Source organism: Electrona antarctica (genome assembly GCF_951216825.1).
Source record: "Electrona antarctica genome assembly, chromosome: 1".
In the NCBI taxonomy this organism is placed as follows: domain Eukaryota; kingdom Metazoa; phylum Chordata; class Actinopteri; order Myctophiformes; family Myctophidae; genus Electrona; species Electrona antarctica.
Window position 1 is genome coordinate 24,387,518 of NC_136806.1, and position 25,354 is coordinate 24,412,871.

The 25,354-nt window shown below is 44.4% G+C and overlaps 1 protein-coding gene across 1 annotated transcript in view; it reads right to left on the reverse strand.

The window, feature by feature from the left end:
• The window catches only part of LOC306928609 (neuronal acetylcholine receptor subunit alpha-7-like), a 76,161-nt gene that overhangs the window by 15,693 nt on the left and 35,114 nt on the right, over window positions 1–25,354 (reverse strand). Inside the window, exons 4-5 of the mRNA XM_079508847.1 lie at window positions 19,059–19,103; window positions 17,779–17,888 (exon numbers count right to left, since the gene is read on the reverse strand). Of these exons, the coding sequence (XP_079364973.1) occupies window positions 17,779–17,888; window positions 19,059–19,103 (155 nt within the window). The remainder of the gene's footprint in view (window positions 1–17,778; window positions 17,889–19,058; window positions 19,104–25,354) is intronic.

The window sequence follows — 25,354 nt, forward strand, 5'->3', positions numbered from 1 at the left end:
TGCTCGCACCACAGCACCCCCTAGAAGGCGCTCGTGCACCACAAGGGGTGCTCGCACCACAGCACCCCCTAGAAGGCGCTCGTGCACCACAAGGGGTGCTCGCACCACAGCACCCCCTAGAAGGCGCTCGTGCACCACAAGGGGTGCTCGCACCACAGCACCCCCTAGAAGGTGCTCGTGCACCAAGGGGTGCTCGCACCACAGTTTGGGAACCACCGGTCTACAGGCACCTACAGTCACCCTTTAACTGTCTACAGTACAGTGACTAACGCTGCTTTAGTGTAAAATAATAATAATAATAATAATAAAACCTTATTTGTATAGCACCTTTCATGACATGAAATGCAGCTCAAAGTGCTTTACAGAGCAATGGAGAAAAAAAGAAAGAAAGAAAAGCAAGGCATAAACATTCAAAAGAACAAGAGCAGTAATGCAATACAGTGAGGACATGAATAACAAAAAATAAATAAAAGATCAATTAAAAGCAAGGGTGTAGAAGTGAGTCTTGAGCTGCGCTTTCAAAATGTCTACAGAGGCTGCCTGTCGAAGGTACAGTGGGAGTTTGTTCCACGCCGTCGGCCCGTAGAAGCAAAACGCTGCTTCCCCGTATTTTTTAGTTGCCATTTTTTTAGGCAAAGCGAGCAGGCCCGCAGTGGAAGACCTTAGGGGGCGGTTTGGGACATAAGCCTGTAAGTGTTTTCTGCAGAACATGGCTTTGAATTATTGCACAAATTATGCACGTGCATTCATAGCTCTGCTGTCGGGCAGATACCAAACCAGCTATGTCCAAAATATTAACCTTTCAGAAAAACTAAAACAAAAAACCAACATGTTTTTAGAACAACAGAATACTGCCTCATCAAAGTTGATATGGCGACTTTATACATTGTCAGATAGCTACTTGAATATTCCTTATATTATCATCCGTTTACACAAAAATAGATATATAAAAAAGAAGCAGATCAGCACGCAGTGTTTTGAGCTTGTCGATCTGCTGCTTTTGCTGTTTTTGAATTTGAATCGTTTTGTACATATAGGATATTAGGTTTCCACCCAACACAGACCATTTGCACTATTCCAGCTATCATCCAACTAGCTTGACACTGTCTAGTCAATTATTGAGACTAAAGAGAATTTGTCTAATTATGAAAAACAAGCCATGGACTTATGTGACGATTTTAGGAAAAGAAAAAAAGAAAAAAACGTGTGCATTTAGCATCTCCAGAGTCAAAAGAGATGAGTGGGATATGGAAAAGACAGGCCTACAGCAGGCTTAGGTCACATTGACATTAATTCACAGCGGCCATAGTCCAGGAGAGAGGCTGGAGGAGGGATGGGGTAGAAATTGTATTGGGGAGGGGGATGGTAATGGCTAGTGTAATCTTTATAAGTACGGCATTAAAAAAAGGAATGGCCATCTGTCTGCCAGAGGGGTGTGTGTGTGTGTGTGTGTGTGCGTGCGTGCGTGCTGCGTGCGCGTCTGTACACAGCTTGGTTGTTGAATCCAGAGATGCTGTGCTGTATAATTATGTTTGATTTAACTTGTCATCTGCACAAAGTTTGTCACACTTGAAGGAGCATTTCATAATAAGCATTCACTTCCAACTATTATTAGACCTGATTCTTTTGACACGTGTTTTCAATTTAAGAGTTGTCAAGGTCACAAAGGTGGAAATGCAATTAAGTATTAACAGAAATAATTGTGTGAACATTGTCAGAGAGGAAAGCAGGAACAAAAGCTGAACCGTTATAAAACTTAAGTAAGACAACCTATATTCTACATTGATTCTCATGTACAGTATCTGACTGAAACAAGGTCCATGTGTTTACTCTATGTATTTGCATGCACACACAGAAACTATATACTGCATATTGTATACTGGCCTCAAGCACAGGTCAGAATTTAGAGAATAAAAATGCTGTTCTTTTCTTCTCTCCTCTGCTGCCCTTCTCATCTTCTATTCCTTTCTCCTCTTGTTGTAACGGCCTGCTCCTCAGCCTGTAGACTTTGGCCGTGTTTATCTGTTTTTGGACTTTATCTCGTCTGTTTTTGTTCCGTTTGGTTTAGTTCTGGTATGCATATACTGTATGCACACACGAATGCTCAATCTCATGCAAAGAACCCATGCACACGCACCCCCCAACCCCCCCATCGCCACTCTCTGCAGGTCCTACACTGCAGTAGTTGTAAATGGCCATTTAGGACATCTGACAGCTCTATTCAATGCAGCCACTTGACTGCTCTCCCATTCTCCTATAAGCCCCTTTCTACGGTATGTGCATATGCACATGAATCCACTGGCTCACATATCCAATCCCATCATCCACAGGACACCCAGAGATAACCTCAATGCATCCTCGTTGAAACATAACAAAAGAACATGGTTGGTGGCTACAGAGGATTTGTTGACCGGCCCGTTTTCTCTGTCATTCCCTTTTCTTCAGCTTGAGCAATTCACCTTTTTGCAGTGGCCTTTAGTGTTGTTATTTATTTCTGTTATGGGTGTTGGGATCAACGGCTGGTTGGCATGTTGCAGCGAGGAGATAAGGGTTGGTTAAGGCTGGGCCATAAATTGAATTATTCAAGGCTTGGCTTTATGCTAGCTTTTGTATGAGGGGCACTCTCCCACACTCCACACTTGTACATGTCACAAAAGACTTATCTCTGTGTGTGTGTGTGTGTGTGTGTGTGTGTGTGTGTGTGTGTGTGTGTGTGTGTGTGTGTGTGTGTGTGTGTGTGTGTGTGTGCGCATGTGCGTGCGCATGTGCATGTGTGTGCGTGTGTGCGTCCTGCCGTATACAGGACTTATTTAATACACATCGACAGACACACACATGCCAAGATCATGACATCATTATTGTAGGCTACTGTATAATGCTTTGATACCTACATACACACACAGGCACGCATGCACGCACGCACACATGCACTCATACACTCATACACTCATACACACACACACACACACACACACACACACACACACACACACACACACACACACACACACACACACACACACACACACACACACACACACACACACACACACACACACACACACACACACACACACACACACACAGTTTAACAATGTATTTATGTCAGCACACAGGGAAAGCATAAAGGAACACAAATATTTTAGGTGCAATAAAGGTTACATTCACAAACTCATGGATATGTCCTAAGATACAACACACATGTCACTCAGCAGTCAGCACTCCATGGGCACAAGCAGTGGCAGCTCCGCCATATAGGGCAGCAGAGATGGGACAATTTGCCAGCCTTTCTGCCTCGTCTTTGGGCGGGCATCCCAAGTTGTCGAAACCCTCCGATAACCAGTCCGTGGGTATGTCCTAGCTAGGCTGGATCACCATAGGAAACAAAGTTCTTAGTCTTGCACTGTTGCTTGGTGTTAAAGCGCTCTCTGTAGTTGTTCTCATGCATGTGCCTGGAAGTCCACCCATTGCTATTCCGGGGTTAGTCCGACAGCGGACGGACATACCGCTGGAAGGCCGCTGGGTCAATATTGCCTCTCTTCCCAGTAAGCTGTCAGGTAGCGTTGGCTGTTGGTAGATTCCACTGGTGACTAGTGCCTTCTTGTATGCAAGTTACATAGTCCACAGAAGTTGCAAATGCATCCACGCACCTACTACATTGACGATGACGCACGCACGCACGCACGCGCGCGCGCGCGCGTGCGTACACACACACACACACACACACACACACACACACACACAAACACACACACAAAGGCAAACAAAGAAGTCAAAGGGCTTGTACAACACACACACGTACAACGCACGCACGCACGCACGCACGCACGCACGCACGCACGCACGCACGCACGCACGGGTGGGGCTGTGGTGAGGAGAGCACAGAGACTGGCTGGCAGAGAGAAGAGGAACAATGGAGGTAGTGACAGGGCGAAAAAACACCAGAGAATGATAGAGAAAATGCAGCAGTCTGCAAGGACCTTAAGTCTTCTTTCTATTATGCAAAGATTCAGTCCTCTGACCCTCTGACCCAAGGAAGCTCTGCATCTCCATCCTACCACTCCTCGCCACCTCTCAACGTTGAAGCTTTACATTTTTTCTAGGACCAATGGTCAACTAGATTAGTTAGTCGGAACAGGAATATGTATGGAAGACATGTTTATGTATGCTTCCTGGGCTTGGACAGGTCTAATACGTATAGTATTTCGGAAGACACTGTGTAAATGCCGGTATGTACTGTATGTTCTGAATGCAGAATGCATCAACAGAAGGAATGGTATAAAGAAAGAGAGGGTAGAAGGAAGGAGGGAGAAAGGAAGGAAGGAAGGGAGAGACAGAGACATAGTGCCTGTCTAGAATGGCACATGTCACTGTCGGATATGAGCCTGATTGCAGTATCAATCCCAAAGTGAAGCCATGATGCACATGTTGTCTATTTTTGCTGCGCGACACAAAGCAAACAAGTATAAATCAGTCTGGCCATTGTTGGCATTTCTTTACCAAGATAAATGAATGTGCAGGATCTACTGCAGGAGAGAATGCGCTGGTGGTTTCTCCTTTGTCAGAGCTCACAAAAGGTGTTTCAAAGCTGGGTGTCTCAGCTGGTTTTCAAACAGCTGGTTATCAGAACAGTTCTATACCCAGGAATAACAATAGGGGTCATTCTCTATGATGATTCAAGTTCATTGTTGAAACAGCATCTAATTGAAATCATTACCGTTTAAATATTTAAAGTATTTCAAAACAGTGATAGCACTTAGTGTTTGTAAATGTACTGTAAACTAAATATTTGTCCACGTGCTTCTATAATTAGTTTGAGGTCATATGTTTTGCGATTTACCTTCAAATTAGGGTAACTCATTTGGTTGGGGTAAGTTATTTGGGTGAAGGTTAGGGTAAGTTATTTGGGTGAAGGTTATTATAAATTATTTGGCCATCGTTATGGTTTGTGTCTGCACATACAGGACTACAAAGCAGACTCATTTATTTTAAGGTACTTAAAGGGGAATACCGCTCATTTTCAACATTTTACTATGTCATTAATATACCTTAGAGTTGTTGTGTGGAAATAATTTAAAAAAAAGTCCCCCCATGAGTCCCCAAGATGTAGGGGAGAGCCGCCACGGTTGTAACGTGTCATGGTTGTAACATGCACGTTATCTCTTGATTGGTCGACTCCATCATGACGCCATCGCGTCAGTATGTGTACAGCAACGTACTCTACGTGCCCATGAAGTTTGAAGTGTTTACCTTCATCCTACGGGGAATTATTGGCGAAAAACTGACTTTTCTCAAAATGCGTACAATTTTACACCTGGAGTATATGTGGGCTACAATTTCTTTCTTTGGATGTCTTCATGCTTATGTTCTTTATTAGTTTGCATCGTGTTTAGACGGAATGCACGTTCATTCACACTTCACACTTCCGCTCTCACCATGGCAAGACGTGTTTTTTCTAGCTCCTGCGCGTCTGACTCAAAGTCACGGTTTTTTCCACATTTTCTCTTTCTCCTCCTATGGTGTACGGATTCCTATCTTAATATACCAAGGGGATTACATCGAGGTGAAATGGAGAAAAACAAAACCGTAAAAGAGGATTTTCAACCGGATTCTCACAGCGACTTTTACCTGGTCAGTGACGAAGTCAACGGGAACAATGGAAAGCGGCCTGGATACGGCTTAGCAGCTATTCAATCCCTACTAGCCCAAAGAGACAAGCTCCAGATTAGCAAAGGGAAGAGATCTTTCTTTCTCATTATTTTGTTACTGTCTGGCGACATCGAGAGTAACCCTGGTCCCGTGAACACACGACAAATGGCAAGACTGCTCCGGAGTGGACAAGTAACCGGGGAGAACAAAGGAATCACCATCGACACAACAACACCAATGTCGACCAGCCAGGCGACGACCAACAACAACAACACCGCTGGCATCCTTCCTCACCACCAGCCAACCTGCACACCCATGCTGGATATACACGCTGATGTCCCGGTTGTGGATACTACATTCGCAAGAGCCGAGCGCGTCCCAGGCAACAGCAGGCGGAGTGATCTTACATCGGCGGCAGTCGAGGCAAAAGACACGGACAACACCACCATCTACAGGCGTGAAGAGTCTCCACATCCAACCAAGGGGGACAACGCGGCTGGAGACGGACACCGTGATACTTTACCTGCTATTTCTGCTGTTTCTCCGGTCGACACCATGGCTCAATCGGCCCCACCAGAGCCCTCAACAAACCTGGACGAGGGACCCCATCCCCCACTCCCGCCACCCCACGACGACCCCCACGCACCCCCCACCCTCCCCCCACGGCAACCCGCGGCTTCTACAGACATCAACAATGGCCCTCCGCTCCCCTACTTCACCACGGAGGAAATAAGCACCATAGTCAGAGCCAACGGACTTCATATCTTTCACCTGAACGTCAACAGCCTTGGACCCAAAATGGCTGAAATCAGGCATATGTTTCAATGCGGTAAGGCGAACATCATTAGCTTCTCTGAAACCAAACTTGATGAGTCAACCAAAGACCCAGAAGTTGAAATAGAGAACTATTCTTTGATCAGAAACGACAGAAACAGGCATGGTGGTGGCGTGTGTATGTATATTCACAAAGACACTGAATATGTTACTCGTACTGACTTACAGCATGATGAAATTGAAACTGTGTGGGTTGAATTAATTTTCAAAAAGGCTAAATCAGTATTAGTGGGCACCGTCTACAGACCGCCTGACCAACATGGGTTCTATGATATACTTGAGGGGTGCTTAGCTGAGGAGGAATGTGTAGAGAAAATCCTGATTGGCGACTACAATACAGACATGCAACGTAAGGAAGCACCTGTGTTTAAGTCATTCAGTAAGTTCTGTGATCTACATAGTGTCAGTCAGCTAATTACCCAACCCACTAGAGTGTGTGATTCTACTCAAACTGTCATTGATCTCATTCTGTCCTCGGACAAATCCAGAATCTCCAAGAAAGGGGTTATTGTATGTGGGCTTAGTGATCATTTTATGATATTCTGTACCCGCAAAATACAAAAACTTAAGACCGGCTGCCACAAAACAGTCATATCAAGGGACCTCAAAACCTACTCTAGTGAGGTCTTTAACCAAGTATTGGAGAGTCTGGATTGGTCCGATGAGCTTAAAAGCACACTTGTCGAAGAAGCTTGGCTTGGCTTCAAAACCAAATTTACATCAGTACTGAACAACATGGCTCCTTTGAGAACCACCAGGGGCAAAACCCGCTCGGAACCATGGATGAATTCGGACATACTGGCTGCAATGAAAGCCAGAGACAAAAAATGCTCTGAATTTCTAAAATGCAAGTCAAAGCTAGCCAAGCGCTTCGACAGACAGTGTTCGCCAAGCTCGTTTGAACAACCTAAATACACAACGAATCAAGCTACGAAACAGTGTAACTGCCATGACCAAATCAGCTAAAAGTAACTTCATTAATGATAAAGCTCAGGAAAACAAAAACAATCCTCATGAGCTCTGGAAGCTACTAAACAATCAACTAAGCTATGGTCAGAAACTAAAAACCAGATTTTTGAACATAAACATCAAATCGGACAACACTCTCATCACTGACAACCTTGATGTGGCCAACTACTTGAATATCTTCTTTACAAACATAGCAACAACTCTGGTTAACAAACTGCCCTCCCACTCTGGGCTCTTTGGTGTAGAGCACATTACAACCTTCTACAAAAACCTAGGTGTTTGTAAAGACGATTTTAAACTAGTTATGGTAACAACTGATGAGGTAATTAAGAAACTGAGTGCCCTCCAACCCCACAAGGCCACAGGCCATGACAACATTCCCTCCAAATTTCTCAGAGACTCAGCCATCTCTATAGCTCCAATCATCACCCACATAGTAAACCTCTCCATCAGGTCCCCCAAGATTTCAAACTGGCCAAAGTAACCCCCTTGCACAAGAAAGGGAGTAAATTAGACCCCGGCAACTACCGCCCTATTTCTATTCTTAGTTCCATCTCGAAAGTGATGGAAAAAATAGTCTATGAACAGGTTGAAAAGTATCTTGCCACTAATAAATTATTGTACAAGTTCCAATCTGGCTTCAGAACATCCCACTCCACTGACACATGCCTTCTCTATTTGAGCGACCACATCAAACAAGAGGTGGACGCTGGCAAATACTGCGGCATGATCATGCTGGACCTCCAAAAGGCTTTTGACACCGTGAACCACTCCATACTGGTTAACAAGCTAAAAGCAATTGGTTTCGATAGCACATCAGTGAGCTGGATGCAATCCTACCTGGAGGGGAGAGAACAGATGGTGGAAGTGAACGGAACACTGTCCCCCCCCCTCCCAGTGAGCTGTGGCGTTCCACAAGGAAGCATACTAGGGCCTCTACTGTTCCTAATATATGTAAACGACATGACTTCAGCCTGTGACTGCAACTTGTTCCTGTTCGCAGATGACTCAGCACTGCTGGTCTCGGACAGGGACAAACTGCAGGTTGAAAATGCCCTCAGCTCTGAACTCGGTAGAATCTGCACCTGGCTCGCTGATAACAAACTATCTTTACACCTGGGAAAAACTGAATCCATTCTCTTTGGCTCTATTAGTAATCTCAGCAAGGCAAATGGCTTCTTGGTTAGAGTGGGTGACAATGTTATCACACGTAAAGATGAAATTACCTACCTAGGTTCCATCCTGGAGGCTAATCTTTCCGGTGATAAAATGGCCACCAACAGGATCTCCTCACTGGTCAACAAAAACACCTTGAAGACCTTAACAGGAGCCCTTGTACAGGGTTTCTTTGACTATGCATGCACCTCCTGGTACCACAGCACCTCAAAGGCCCTTAAAACCAGGCTCCAGACTTCCCAAAACAAACTGGTCAGGCTCCTACTTGATCTAGCCCCCCGAACCCACCTCACCCCTGCCCACTTCGACAGGCTGGAATGGCTTAGGGTCAACGACAGAGTACAGCATCTTGCAATGGGTCTGGTCCACAAGATTCGATACACCACCAAGATACCCATGTACCTGTCTAGATACTTCCTTAATGTTAACGAAGTCCACACCCACAACACCAGAGGGAGTGCAACGAACCATGTACAACCCAGATTCGGCACAAACAAGGGACTAAATTCTTTTCGCTCCTATGCCACCAAAATGTGGAACGCCCTACCAACTGTCATTAAGACATGCGAATCCCTTGACTCCTTCAAAACCGCTCTCAAAGGGCACCTACGGATGGCTGCAATTCGAAACTGGCCCCCGTAAAATCTGAATCCCCCCCCCCCCCCGCCCCCCCCTTTTTTCCCCTCACTGTATATATTTCTTTTCCCTTTTTACCTCCTTTTTGATGAATTCCTGTTCTGTCTATAGAAGTGTCTATTTGTACGTCTCTAAATGTTTTGATGATTTGAACATGGTGGACCCTATTGGAAACAAGTGTAATGCTTAATTGGGTCGTCCACTCACAGTTAACAGCCTTTGTATTGAGTTTGTGCTTGAAATGTACTGTAATTCTGCAAACTGTTAATAAATTCTTCAATCAATCAATCAATCAATTCTGGTCTGTAAGCAACGCCAAAGAACAACTTGCAAAAGTGGGTCAATTGTAACATTTACATATTGGCCGCAATATTATGTTCAGTCAGCTGTCTAAATCAGTTTAGAGTTGTATAACATTGTACAACTCAATCAATCAAACGTTTTATCTTTGTTGTGTAATCATTCCCATTGAACTAACTCAAACGCCCAAACTGGTACACCCGGTACTATTTAATAATTCCCTTATGTTTGATACATTTTCTTATCACATCCATGGTATGAATTTTTTTTTAAGGAGTTGCTTCACATGAAATATAATTGCTTTAAGCTGAAAACGATATGTTTAATGATGTTTTTTAGCGTTGTTACATTTATCGCGCATGCCGTTACAATTCATCCGATATGCGCAGCAAATGTAACACTGGAACAGCGTCCACGTGGTTTATGGTAGCAGACATGTGTAGGTCCGTTGCCTGAAAATATTACATATGTAGATAAACGGATCTCTGAGTAAAAGAGTGAAACGTGTTACAACCATGGCGGCTCTCCCTCTATTATTATTATTATCTCTGTGTATTCCTTTTGTATTGTATATATGTATTATGTTTTGGTGTATTTATTGTATTTTAAACCTATATTGTGTTGAGTGTATGGCCCCTTAATTGATGTATTTGGATATTCACATACAGCCTATTGGCTTATCAATTGATTGAATGACGACACCCAGTTATGTTCCACCTATTTAAGGATTTCAAGGCCATACCCATGTAACTTGAGAAAGCCCGGAGGGGCGAAACGTTGTTGTATTTATAGGTTGTAATAAAAAAGACTGGGAGCAGATATATTGTGTGCCAACTCTGTGTCTGTGCCATGACACGTCCCCGTCCGCCGACAGAATTTAAATTCAGTCTGCGGCCTCTCAGCTGGACGTCTTTCACGTAGCCTGATCGATCCCACGTGAAATGAGACCATTGACTTTTTTTATCTAATGAGAGAGCAGTCATGTAACTGCATTACTGCAGGATCCATTGACGCGCACGCACGCACGCACGCACGCACGCACGCACGCACGCACGCACGCACGCACGCACGCACGCACGCACGCACGCACGCACGCACGCACGCACGCACGCACGCACGCACGCACGCACGCACGCACGCACGCACGCACGCACGCACGCACGCACGCACGCACGCACGCACGCACGCACGCACACACACACACACACACACACACACACACACACACACACACACACACACACACACACACACACACACACACACACACACACACACACACACACACACACACACACACACACACACACACACCGCAAAGTGCCTTGCAGAGTTGAACGTAATCGACGCAAGAATACATACACAGTGCAGAGAGACATTTCTCCCTTGCATTGCGTCAGTTACGTGATCCGTCTCATTCCGTCGGGTTGAGATCTGATCCCGAGCCTACGCAACCATATTGCTTGCGTACCTTGCGTACCTTGCGTTGAGGACACCCTGCTCACCTGGAGGCAGCAGAGAGCAAGAAGGCTTTTCCTCTTCTGCTCGACCGCTCTTGAAAGAGGACAACACTTCTGCCGGCACATTGAGTTGTAAACGTAAACACGATCGGCATGGATATATCACATTGGAAGTTAAACAGGACAACATGACATCAGCATTCGAAGCACTGCTTTGCAAACTTGTCGGTGATTATCAGGCCTGGACTGACGTTATGTCCAGTCAGATCAACATATGGAATGTACAGGAATGTACAGGGTTTGATGAGGGCCCAGGTAGGGCCGGGACTTAATTTTCGGGCCTGTTGAGAACTCTAGTTTTCGCCGGCTGGGCAGGCCCATCTAGAGTTTAAATGGACAGGTATCAGTCAAAAGGGAGACATTGAAGAGGAAGGATGGATGGGGAAGGATCAACATATGGAATGTCAGAACAGGTCAGCTCCATATATGGAGGTTACTGGTTACTGGCCAATATATTGATGACATCAGGGATCTCCGGCATTCCCATTTATGGGCTTAATATTGATGACATCAGGGATCTCCATCCCTGATGATGTCACGTGATGTCACGAGGCTTGCCTGGGGTGACCAACCAACCAACCAACCAACCAACCAACCGACTGACTGACGGGAAATGCACGATTTCATAGTAAATGCGACCTGCGGTCGCAATGAAACCTCTGAAGGTGGTTTGAGCGATCTGATTTCAATCCATAGGCCTATAACGTGTCTATCTTCACTGTGACTTTTACATGGTTGCACAGTCGGATTGCAACCTGATTTGGCTACCCAAGACACATTGTAATGCTAGAAATGTGTTATGCATCACTTTGATGCAGAATCAAATGAAAACAGTGAACATTGTCATTTGTGTCTGGCATTCTAAAAGTCAAAACAGAAAGGAAAACAAGCAGTGCTGCTATCACCTGTGTTAATGAAATCACTAACTCACGGGAAATATTTGAATTGTCTCCAGAACCCATAGGTGAGTCAACGTGATCACACTCACAATTATGAAAACACAACAAGGGCTATGAAAAATGCTGGATAATATACGTATAGAATGACTAATCCCTCACAATTGATTTTTTTGAATTGTTTTTCATTTACCGCATCCCATATTGAGATTGCCCTCTCATTCGTACGTACGTGTCCAAACATCATTAACTTCATATTAGTCACAATGGCAGCACATGAAAGAATGCTCTGCTCAGGAGCATGCTAATAAGACGGAATGCCTCTGCTATTCAACACAGCTAGGCTGGCGTGTTATTGGCTGTGCCCTGCTGGCCCATTGTGTAATGGTGTGTGTTGTGCCATTAATGTTAATATGTAAGGTTGCGTGTGTGTGTGTGTGTGTGTGTGTGTGCGTGCGTGCGTGCGTGCGTGCGTGCGTGCGTGCGTGCGTGCGTGCGTGCGTGCGTGCGTGCGTGCGTGCGTGCGTGCGTGTATGCAATGTGCATGTAGCAGAGCATGTTGCATGTACACATTTATATTTGTTTGTCTGTTTGTGTGTGCACTGTGCAGGTATACATCCATATCATGTCGACACAGTATAATGTTGAGGTATTAGTGTGTTTGTGTTGTGTGCGTGTGTGTGTGTGTGTGCATGTTTTGTGTGTGTGTGTGTGTGTGTGTGTGTGTGTGTGTGTGTGTGTGTGTGTGTGTGTGTGTGTGATGGCCCCCCCAGGGGGCCATCTAAAACCTTCTGGCTGGGCTGTAAATAGAGACACCCCACTCCACCTCCACCCACCCCACATTTGAGCCGCCAAGCAGTGTTGCCATGTCCGCTTATTATAAGCAACTGTGGGCTTGTTTTTCTGTAAAGTTGCTTGTAAAATCGTGAGTTGTGTTATTTGGTTGTTTTTTGGGGGGGAGGGGGGACTTGTTTCTAAAGCTTATTTGGGCTTGTTTCCGTATGTTGTTAAACAAGTTTATCTCAAAGACTTTCATTGCAAGGCTCCCAAGATTAATATGCATTTGTGACTAAATTTGACTGAGGGACTGCCATTTGATTTTTTTGAATTTTCGTTTTTTCATGTCATATGAAAGCAGGGAATCATAGCTTGAACAACCAACATATTGGTTGTTCAGTTTGACCCACCAGTTTTGGAGATATGGCTTATAGAGTAATGTCTTGCAGAAAACAGCGAGTTGAGAAAACAGTAGGCATGTAACGATATATCGTATATCGATATATATCGATATTAATCCCGACGATATGAATCGATTCATTGCAATAAAAAAAAAATATATATATAAAATGATAGTCACTTTCAGTTGTAGAGCACTGTAGAGGGTAGCTGTGTGTGTCTGTGACTGTGCCCAGGTGATGATGGTCGTTGATGCTCATCAAGGAAGGCAATTATGTTTCAAAATGTGTCAAAAGTAATGCTACTTCTTTTGCAATGTAGTTAAATAAAAAATCTCAGGGGGGAAGATAAATTATATAAAATTAAAAAAACAGTAATTTCTCTTTAAAATATATATATTTTTTAATATCGTGAAAAATCGTATCGTGAATCTCATATCATGATACGAATCGTATCGTGAGTTGAGTGAATCGTTACATGCCTAGAAAACAGGCTTGAAAGGTTCACTTCTGTGGTCTCTAACATTACACCTAGCTACATGTTTGGGCATTTATTTCATATTTACATGTCGATATCAGCTCTGACACTTATTTCAGACATGCTCTAGTATGTGAAGAGTCTGCCTGTGCTATTAACACTCCCATCGCTCAGGTATTGTCCTAAAGACGAAGTTTATTGATACGAGAACGGATCGCCTGGCTGTATAGCCCAGGCGCGCCTGCTGGGCTCTCCTCGGTGACGCGCAAGAGTGAGACGTCATCAAAAAACTCCCTCCTCTGTTTAGCTGATGAAAACGAAAATCTTAAAACGTTCATAAATTGTGATCTAAATCATCCCGTCTTTTTCTGAAAAAATATCCTGTGTTAGACGGCGCTCCGCGGTCCAGTCGCTAGTCTCGATAGATTTATTCTTGTCTCCCGTTGTTGTCGATCGACTCTAAAGTGCTGTGGCTATTGTTAGCTGCTACACAACATCATGAACTTCCGGCCGGTCCGTCCGGAAAAGGCGTCCGTGTTTATAAATCGACTGGGCGCATGAATGTAATGGATTAAATAGTTCCGGGCAATTAAAGTGTTAACTCATTTTGGAGAAAAAAAAAGTTTTTCTCCTCTGGTTGTTGTTTTCATAGACCCATGGTTGCTTATTTCTCTTGCAAAATCTGGCAACACTTCCGGACAAGCTCCACAAACGTCAGCAGTCTCCAAAGTTTCATATCGACACACTGGCAACATCCTCCTTGTGCCCTTCCTTCCGATCATCCAAACTGACGGTTTACTTTTCATTGTGTCACATCATGTCACATAAACAGCAGTTTAAAAAAAAAGAAGAAGAAGAGGAACGAAAAGGCTCACCATGAATAATCTCTCATTCATGATGCCGGCGTGATTTGAGCATGCAGCCGAGTAGAATGGAACACAATGAAATACACAAGAGAGAGATTAGCGAGACAACAGACACAGCTGTGAGGCGAAGGAAGAGTGACATGTTGATCCTCCGGGAGCAGAACAGGAGACAGACTGACAGGTGGACGCCATGATTTATAAAGAGAAAGAGTTGGAAGGATGAGTTATGTACACATATGAGAGAGAGAGAGAGAGAGAGAGAGAGAGAGAGAGAGAGAGAGAGAGAGAGTACATGAGTAAACAGGAAAGGAGAAGTCTGACTGACTGACATGAGTGATGGTGTGAGAGGATGGAGGTGATGGGAAGAGAGGGGGAGATTTAGGGAAAGAGATGGGTTAGGTGAGGGAACATAGATTAAGATGGGTAATCCCTGTGAGGCTAAAAAGAGGAGCTTTTAAAATCTGGATTAATCGCCCAAACCTCTGTCCCCTTGCGTGCGTGCGTGCCTGCGTGTGTGCGTGCGTGCGTGCGTTTGGAAACATGCAAAATGCATTTAATATTTTTTCTTTACGCAGATTCAGTAAAGATCAACTGTAATCCTTTCATTCTCTGTCTCTCTTTCTCTTCTTCTGGCTCCAGACGTGTCGATATGAATTAACCACCACTTTATCTAGCTGTTCTTCAAATACCACTTTTTCTTTGTCTGCACTATGCAGAACATCATTCATATTTAGTCCCTTCCAATTCAAGCAGTTGTTTATCCTGAGATACACTATACGACAGTGTAGTGTAGTGTGTGCAGGAAGAAAATAGCTGATCTACAAGCGTATGAGGCAAAGGAAAACTGGCCTAGATTTCCAGTTGACTTGAGAAAGCACAGGCGTGAAGAACGCTACGAGAGCAGATGAGAACAAATGTGACCTGAATTCCAAAAAGCACTCTCACTGACTGTAATTTAACATCAAATCTACTCAGAATTTCACCTGCGTTTAGTCTGTTGTGCTGTCATTCTGACAATATGAAATGTGAATGAGTATTGAATATAAATCTTTAGGTATATCAGATATTACTTGTTAGTAGATTTTCATAAAATGTTATGTTTATATGTATATCACATCATTATGTTCTATTGATAGCTTGCTCTACAGGAATTAGGTGTAGCAATCAGTGCACACACACATGCTGTAAATAAACACACATGTACTGTAACATGCTACATTAGATTACCCACATTTGGCTGGTAAAAAGCGCCAAACCCTTAACCCTGATTTATTCACACCTCATACCAGTTTTTGTTTATTGCCTTGGATTATCCTATTATATATTAAGAAACCCTCTGTCCGTCAGTCTAATCCTTATTTTTCTCCCTCAGTGGGTTAACTCGCATATGAAGAAGATCCCAGTGATCGAAACGTTGAATTAATAAACCATTGGAGCTGAGTTTTCTACCAGTGTTGCGGACTCTATTTCTTCCTCTTAACTCGCATATGGACATTAGCGCATGAAGACCGTGAGGAAGCCCGTTTTTCATTTTCCCAAAATGTATTTTTGTGTAAACACCAGAGATTCGGCGATTGGGCTATGGGATCTGTTGTCACGGTTATGCTCTGTTATCATGCTTACAGCATGGGATTATATTTAGAATCCTAACCTCTCTTCCATGTGTTTATGGAATGTGTTTGTCCATCACACTAACAATCAGGTCTATGTTTTGCACCAGTGGATTAAATACAGTACATGTAAAAGGATATGTTTCTTTTCCCTTTTTACCTCCATTTTGATGAATTCCTGTACTGTTCTTTGTCTATATAGAAGTGTCTATTTGTCTCTAAATGTTTTGATGATTTGAACATGGTGGACCCTGTTGTAAACAAGTGTAATGCTTAATTGGGTCGTCCACTCACAGTTAACAGCCTTTGTATTGAGTTTGTGCTTGAAATGTACTGTAATTCTGCAAACTGTTAATAATTTTCAATCAATCAATCAAAAGACTGGCATATTACATTACATTTGATTTTTTTTAAGCAAGGCATGCTGGGAGCATGGCCGTTCTGATTAGTTGTAGAGAATAAGGATCAACATCAACATCAGAAAATCACGATACAATAATCATAACAAGACCGCGATACGACATTTATCACAATATAAACAAACTCACTTAAAAAACATTGATGAACGGAGAAGAAAAACAAGAAAAACAAAGAAAGGTTCTGTATATCTGGCTGCTATGGTGCAACCTATTGAACTCGTAATTTTCCCTATTCTCTGATGGTCATCAATACCACCCATTCGTTCCCTTGTTTTTGTTTTGTTTTTTGTGTGCGTGTATGTGTCTCTTGTATAGTGTAGTGTTAACTGATTAAGCACCGGGCCCGAGAGAGTGAGATTAATTTACATTTGCAATCGATGCCATGCCCTGCATCCCGAGATTTGTTTTATTCCCCATAATCCAGGGGGAAAAAATGAATAAATTAGTTTTAGCATTTTATGCTAACGGACGGTCGTGTCCACCTACAAACGGCCAAAATATTCACATGCACGCTCGTGTCTTTATGTGCATTATGGCTCATAATGCGATATTTCGGGGCTTGATTAGAGATTAATTTGACTTAGATATGCTAAAAACTATTATTCCCCGGACCATTCACGTCCCCTCCACCACTGTGAGAAAAGTAGCGTATGTATAGGGTTTGAACCGGAACTGATTGTCGGCCATTTTTGGTGTTTTTTCAAAAACGGCTGGCACTTTCAGGGGTAGAGCTCTGGCCCCATCTGGCTGTGAACTTAAGTTTACTTTTCTGTCATTTGATGTCTTGTACTGTTGTGTTGTGTCTTGTATTTGACTGTATTTCACTTGTGTAAAAAAAAATAATGAAAGGGAAGAAGAGAGAGGAGATCAGGCAGGAAAAGAAAGAAAGTTTGAGCCCTTTCCACAAAAACTACAGGCAAAGGGTTTCAGATATATTTACAAGCTTTTGCCACAAATGGCACAACTGTAGGATTTCTCTTATATTTTTATAAGCTGTCCAGCCATACAACCGGTGGGTCTCTTTTCACAAAATAATGGATGGTTAAAGGAAGAGCTAAAGTCCAAGTGAACTAGACCCTGGTATATTTCTAGAATTTATACAGAATATGTACAACAAATCTGAGTTGTCTCTCCACCACTCCAGTGGACAGTCAGCGACTGTCTCTCTCTTCTCTCTCTCTCGCTCACGCACGCACGCACACTCGCATACACGCACACGTATCGAAACACTGAGAGCCTGGCATTCTTACCTGTTGTAAAGAAGGATGTCGGGTGTCCAGATCTGGTCTGAGGGGAAGCGTAGGTTCTGGACACCAGGGTAGTTTTCTGGATTCCAGCTCAGGTAAACATCAATCCAGTACTGATGAAGAAGTGGAGAAAAAATATCATTACAAAACATGTTAAACATACATTATAACTAACAAAGGAACAATGATGTCAAATGACAGTACTTTTGTTCTGCTTATATACACACACACACATCGTAACGCCCGTGTTAGAGCTGAGTCAACGGCCACTAATTGTTTGCCCCTGGATGTTACTAAAATGCAAGCTGTGTTTAAATGTTTAATCCCCTCAGGAGCACCAATAACCTCAAACACCTTGTGTCAAGCTTTATTTTTCATTATTATATTTTTTGTAGGATGTCTCTGTAATACAGAGAGATATAGTTAGTGCTCCTAGTGGGTTTACATTTTTAAACAGCAAGCTTATCACATAAAATAGAAGACGAGACCACAATGGACCCTTTTCAAGGATGGGTAATCGGTAGCTGAAGGTAATAACATTAATTGTGTGTATGTTTCATTTAGGTGTTAGGATGTACCAGCATGGACAAACCCATAAAGGGTCTATCTGTAGCCTACTGTTATAGTGACATGCATGCTTTTACTTCATCTGAAGACAGATAAAGAACTAAAACGTCAGTCTGGTTCGGCTCCAAGCAATGAATCAGCCTCTGACCGTATACATATATACGACATCATCCTAGTTGACTGGCATGTAAATATGCCTCTAATTCCCATAGATCTCTTGCCTGATTTATACTTAGTTGCATGCCAGTGTTGCTCACCAAAAATAGTTGATCTACAGTACAAGCTTCAAGCTGGTTATTTTCAGTGAGCGATCAAAAGATCGCAACCAAGTATAAATGCATCTGATTGGTTGGAATAGGCTTCTCTACCCATGCTCAAACAAGCATGACAGCTCACCTAGCCGTTCTCAAATGAAATCAATCAAAATATCAGCTTAGCCACCGGCTAAGTGGCTAGGCTAGCAGGTTGCATGGTGACATTTGCAGACGAAATGCCCCACGATATAAATACATAAATATTTTATTAAATGGCATGTTTGCAGAACTCGGCTCCTCCTTGTTCCTGACTGCATCACTGTCGTGCCAAGAATCACGATAACGCACTCCCTACACTCCCATCACTCTCTCTCTCTCTCTCTCTCTCTCCCCTTCTCCCCTGAGTGCTTACTGTGTTTGTAATATGACCTGTACATTATACAGGACAGGTGGTACACTCACCAACTGCAGCCAGGCATTGGTCATCAAAACCTGGTTCTTCTCATCCTGGTAGAAGAGACAGAGGGAAAGAAGGTGAAAAGAGTGAACAACACAGTGTTGCTGTAGTGTAGACAGAGGAGAATACATCCAGACTCATATTTTATACAGCAATACTTGTCAGCTCTGATTCAGTGAAGGCGTCGTACTCAGTTGGAATGGAACAACGCAAGGCCCTGTAGATCTGTGTAAAATCTCACTTTATGTAACCAAACATAGCTCTTACATGGGTTGAGTGGAACCATCATGCATATTTAGGCATTTAAAACATCTGCAACTAGAAAAGTGTGCTTAGTAGAGCGCAAGTCTATACCAGGAGTCATGCCCTTCCTCCCTCCGTCTCTCTGGGTTTATATGGTGTGGTTGTGTGCGTGTATAAAAAGGCATGGGGCAATGATGGGAAGGTATGTGATATAGGTGTCAAGCTATCTAGTGTATTTTGCAGTTTCCCTGCTTGAAAGGGATGGTACAGACCATAGGGAGATTTTAACTGGGTTTCACTCATACAATGACCACACAGTTTCCTTCTTTTTACTCTTCTTTACTTTGTTTGTAGTTGAGTACAGTTGTACAGGCATGGGCATTGAGTAAGCAAGGCAGTAAGGTGAAAAACCTTAAAGGGAAAATAAAAAAGAACTATTGTAAGTATAATGCACATTAAATCAATACACAATACACATACTTTGCATATCTGTTTTAAACACCTGTAAATATCATTCTTACTTAGTAGTGTCTCTTAATCAACTCATTTCTAAATCAATTCATTTCTACTCAATTCGTTTTTAAACTGTTTTTAAACATAATAAACTCATGAAATGTAAATTAAACAAACTGAATTAATTAGTATCATTGAACCGTTTTTATCAACCAATAATCAATTCAAATGTATTTTAAATCAATAATCATGTTCATGTCCAATTGGCCATCATGTTTCCTTTGACTTCAAGTCATCACAGACAACAACAAACAATAACAAGTGTCCATAAACTGACATGCAACCGGCATGATCTGTAAACAAATAAACAGTTCTCTCTCTCACCGGCTGTCTCTCCAGCTTTTATATGGCTGCACCATTCTGCTGTGATGTTTCAGTGTGTGTGTTGCTCCTGTTTGGATCCACACTGTTGTTCCTCATGGAGGTTTGTGTAGGATTCCTCTTTCTTCCTCTCTTCCTGTGTTTGGCCAACGCCCTACTCTCAGGTGCAGTGAATGCACTGACGCTGATTAGTCAGGCAATTTGGGGAGTGATTGAGTGACAATCAGCTGAGTGTCAGTGGCAATGAGTGTCAGTCCAGATTTTAACCCCTTGCTCTCCATTTCTCCAAGTTGACTTCACACCTCCCACTCGACCTTCCGGTGGAAACATCTGGGAGGTCGCACGTTACAGAGGCAAACTTGGGTCTTCCGGTTTGTTCTGCTCTTCAGTGGGAAGCAGGACGACCAGTCGCCTGACGTCTCTGTGAAGCACTGTTGCTGGGATTTCGAGTTTGAGTTTACAATTTACAATTTACAATTTAGGCATTTAGCAGACGCTCTTAATCCAGAGCGACTTACAATAAGCAAGAACAAAAAGCATGGGAATACATCACATATGTAAAAAGCATTTATCGCGAAACATGCGTAAGCTAAGAACGTGACTAGAACATATCTATATAATTACACTATACATATAAACTATAACTAGAACATATCTATATAATGACACTATACATATAAACTACACATATATGCTATACTATGCTGTACATATATACTATGAAGTGCTATGACTACTATACACTATATACTATGAAGTGCTATGACTACATACAATGCACTTATTGTGCTGTCTACATGACATGCTATAAGTCTGTTTCAAATGCTATATAAGTCTAAGAAGTGCTGTCTAAGGGGGGTAGGGTAAGTGCTATGGGCCATGATGGAGTCTGAAAAGGTGGGTTTTCAGACTACGGCGGAAGATCGGGAGTGATGCTGCAGTTCTGATTGCAACGGGAAGTGCATTCCACAGTTTTGGGGCCAGAAGGGAGAAGAGTTTGGGACGTGTGGAGCGTTGTCCCGGCGTTTTTAGTGAGGGTACTTCCAGCTTCCCTGCGTTGGCTGATCTGAGTGCGCGGGAGGGTTTGTAGGGTTCAATCATGCTGGCAAGATATGGGGGAGCCATACCTTTGGTTGCTTTAAATGCCAACATCAGAGTTTTGTATTCTGTGCGGGCAGCGACCGGGAGCCAGTGCAGGGAGCGGAGCAGGGGGGAGACATGTGAGAATTTTGGCTGGTTGAAGACCAAGCGAGCTGCGGCATTTTGGATCAGTTGGAGAGGCTTCAGTGCACATGCCGGTAAGCCAGTAAGGAGAGAGTTACAATAGTCAAGTTTTGACAGGACTGTTGTCTGGATTAGGAGCTGGGATGATTCCTGGGTGAGGAACGGTCTAATTCGTCGTATGTTATAGAGTGTGAACCTACAGGATCGAGTGACAGCTGTGATGTGAGTTTTGAACGAGAGCTGACTGTCCAGGACAACACCAAGGTTCCTGGCTGTTGGGACAGACGTTACCAGGGCGTTGTCTACGGAAATAGTTAGCTCCCGCATCGGGCAGGACTTAGCTGGGAAGAAGAGAAGCTCAGTCTTGTCTGGGTTCAGCTTGAGGTGGTTGGAGGACATCCACTGTGAGATGTCAGCCAGGCAAGCAGTGATGCGCTCTTCCACCTGGGTGGCAGAGGGGGGGAAGGATAGAAACAGTTGTGTGTCATCGGCATAACAGTGATAGGATATATTGTGAGCAGAGATGATAGTGCCAAGGGATTTTGTGTACAGTGAGAAAAGGAGGGGACCAAGTACAGATCCCTGTGGGACCCCAGTTTGGAGGGTTCGGGGGGATGATAACAGACCTTTCCAGGAGACCTGGTAGGTCCGGTCGGTGAGGTAAGAGGAGAACCACTTTAGTGCCGTCCCGCCGATGCCTAGATCCGCTAGGGTGTCTAGGAGCAGCTGGTTAGACATTCTGTGGTTTGCTTTTGCTGTGGCAGGCCTAGTGACAGGAACTGGGTAGCTTGGGAAGGTTCTGACGTTGACATCCCTCACAATTCCTTTGCTGTCTGAGTTGACCCTGACCACTCTTGCGATCCTGAATTGACCCCTCAGGGCGTTTTGGTCCGCCATCCAGACGATGTCACCGACTGCGACGTTCCTCTTGGCTGTGTGCCACTTGTTTCTTACGAATAGGTTAGGACCAGCTAGCTGACTCCAGTGCCTCCAGAACTTGTTAACTTGCGCTTGCATCTCGTTAAGCCTTTTGTAGGGATAGTCACTGAAGTTGAAAGTTCTCACATCTCCACTCTGCGATGCTCGTCCGAGCAGGAGACAGTTCGGAGTGATGAACTGAACGCTGTCTTCTCGGCTCTGTGTCCTGGCGTCAATTGGTCTTTCATTCGCAAGATTAGCTGCCATGTAGAGAGTTGTTTGGAATTCACTCCAACTTAGCCCAGACTCTCCTCCGAGACTCTGCAGCGCTCTTTTGACGATGCGCACAGCAGCTTCTGCAGCACCGTTCCGGTGTGGAGAATCGGCTGGATGAATTTTCCATGTCCATTCTGTGCCATTCTTGGCAGCTCTCTCTTCGAGGGTAGCTTTGTCAAGATTGGCAAGGAATCGGTACTGTTCTTCTAGGATTGGCTTTGCCCCTACAAGGTTGGTACCCGGATCGGACCAGATCTTCTGTGGATGACCTCTTAGCGCTGTGAACCTCTGGTAGGCAAACAGGAAACTTTCCGTGGACTGAGAGTTTACGAGCTCTGTGTGAATAGCTCTGGAGGCCATACAACAGAACACAACTCCCCAAACCTTCAGTGACACTCTTTTCTTGACATCTCTGACTTGGTATGGTCCGAAGAGGTCTACTGTTGTGAATTCGAATGGGGCAGCTGGTTCAGTTCTCTCTGGGGGTAGGTCACCCATTATTTGCTGGCATCTTTTTGCTTTTGTTTTCCTGCAGTGGATGCAGTTTTCGACCACTCTTTGAGCAATCCTCCGGCCCTTCACGACCCATGCTCTTCTTCTCATCTTGAGCAAGGTCCCGGCCACTCCATCGTGGTTCTCCTCGTGGGCTTCTCGTGCTAGTAGCGTAGACACCCAGGCATCGTACGGCAAGATTGGGACAGCAACTTTGTCTTCATTGAAGATCTGCACACAACCCCCACAGACCAACAAGCCAGTCTCTTGGTCTCTGTATACCGCCAGCCTGTCTGTGGTTGTGCTTGGGAAGGATGCACCTTGCTGTGCCGCAAGAAGGATGTCTCTCAGGGCGTCTTCTCTCTCTTGCACCGAGATGACTTGTGAAGACAATACTGCCTCCCACTTTGGACTGTTGGCAGTTTGCTTTCCAACTTTAATGAACTTCTTCGCTGCTCTCCAAATCCAAGCAACTGTCTTGATGAGTCGGCTGAGGTTGCTGAACCGCTTGACATCCACAAGGTTTTGGACAGCTGATCCTCCTGCTGGTGGCCTCTTTAGTTGCGTTTGAGTTGGTTCCTGATCCTGCTTTGGTTCTGATGGCTTTTCTGCTTTGTCATCCTTTGGATCTGACGGCAGTTGTGCCTTGGCCTTTGCTCTGGTCAGTGCAGCAACAAACGCCTTCTTCTGCAGTCTGTTGACGCTGTCTTTGGCAGCGGTCACCAACTCTTTGGCAGATTTGATTGGCCACTCATTGACTGGTAACTTCAAGAACGTTGGTCCATTCTGCCATTCTGAACTTTCATCCAGGTCTTGAGGACTGGCCCCTCTGGTTATGCTGTCAGCAATATTAAGAGGACCAGGAATCCACCACCAGTCTGGGATCGCTGTTGTGTTCTGGATCTCACCGATTCTGTTTGCGAAGAAGGTCTGATAACCGTAGCTTTCTCTTTGGATTGCTCCGAGGACTGTCTGGCTATCGAGGATATGGAACCACTTTCCAGCTTGGATCTTGCTGTGTTGCTCGAAGTACTTCTTGAGACGGGATGCAAACACTGCTCCACACATCTCTGCCTTGACAGCATCACCTTTGTGGTCTAAAGGAGTTAGCTTCGCCTTGGACTCCACCAAAGCGACGACTGGGCCCTGGTCGGTGTCCCACCGGAGGTACATCACTGCGCCGTAGGCGTGCTCGCTTCCATCCGAGAATGTTATCGCCCAAGGTTCTCCAGTGAAGCTTGGAGGCGTAATGGCCCTGGTGAATGTAATCTGCCCGAGTTGCACATACTCCTTGAAGAGTCGGATTGCGTCTTCTCTGAGGCTGTCTGACAATGCTGTATCCCACGTGTCTTTGACAGGGCAGTTGTCGCTCTTTGCCTCCTGGAATGCTCTCCGCACAAGGATGGCACCCTTCTGCTTGGCAGGAGTCACCAGGCCGACTGGATCATATAACCCTGAGACTTGACTCAGGAGGTCCCTCCTTGTCAAAGGGTTTGGGGTTTGCGCTCTTACTTGGTCTAGTAGAAGATCTTGGCCAAGTCTCATCTTCTTCCTCCTTGAGAAGTTGATAGATGACATGACATGGAGCTTGTCTTCCTTCACAAGGTAGCCCAGACCAAGCGCTTTATTATCCTCGTCCCTCATCTGATTCGGGAGGACCATCTTGTTGACTTTGGTCTTTCTTGCTTCGTTGTCATTTTCCTTCCTCCCACTTTGGCCTGAGAAGACCCAAGGCTTCAGCAGGAAACCTCCAGCTTTTAGGATTTCCTCCACGTTTGCTGTGATGGTTTTCAGCTTCTCAAGGTCGTTGTGAGACGTAAGAATGTCGTCAACGTAGCTTTCATTATGTAGCACTCCTCTCTCCTCTTCAAGGTGGGCGAAAGGAGGTAGGTTGGCTGTTTCTCGCATTGCGAGTTGTGCGATGCATCCTGCTGGTTTGTCACCAATGTTAACTCTGGTGATAGCGTACTCCTCCAACTCTTTGTCCTCTGAATCTCGCCAGAGGAACCTGTGGAGGTGCATCTCACGGTCTTCCAACCATACACTGTTGTACATTTTACGGATGTCTCCTAAGGCTGCGTGTGTTCCACCTCTGAACCTCAGGAGGACAGCACGTATCTGGTTGAGCACGTCTGGCCCCTTCATCAGCAGGTCGTTCATACTGATGCCTCTGAACTTTTGACTGCTGTTCCAGACGAGTCTCACTGGGGTTGTAGTAGAGTGTGGGTTTGGTGCGATCAGATGACTCACAAACCATACTGGGCCTTTCCAGGTGATGATTTGTTCTTTAGTTAACTTGATTGCCGCTCCTCGG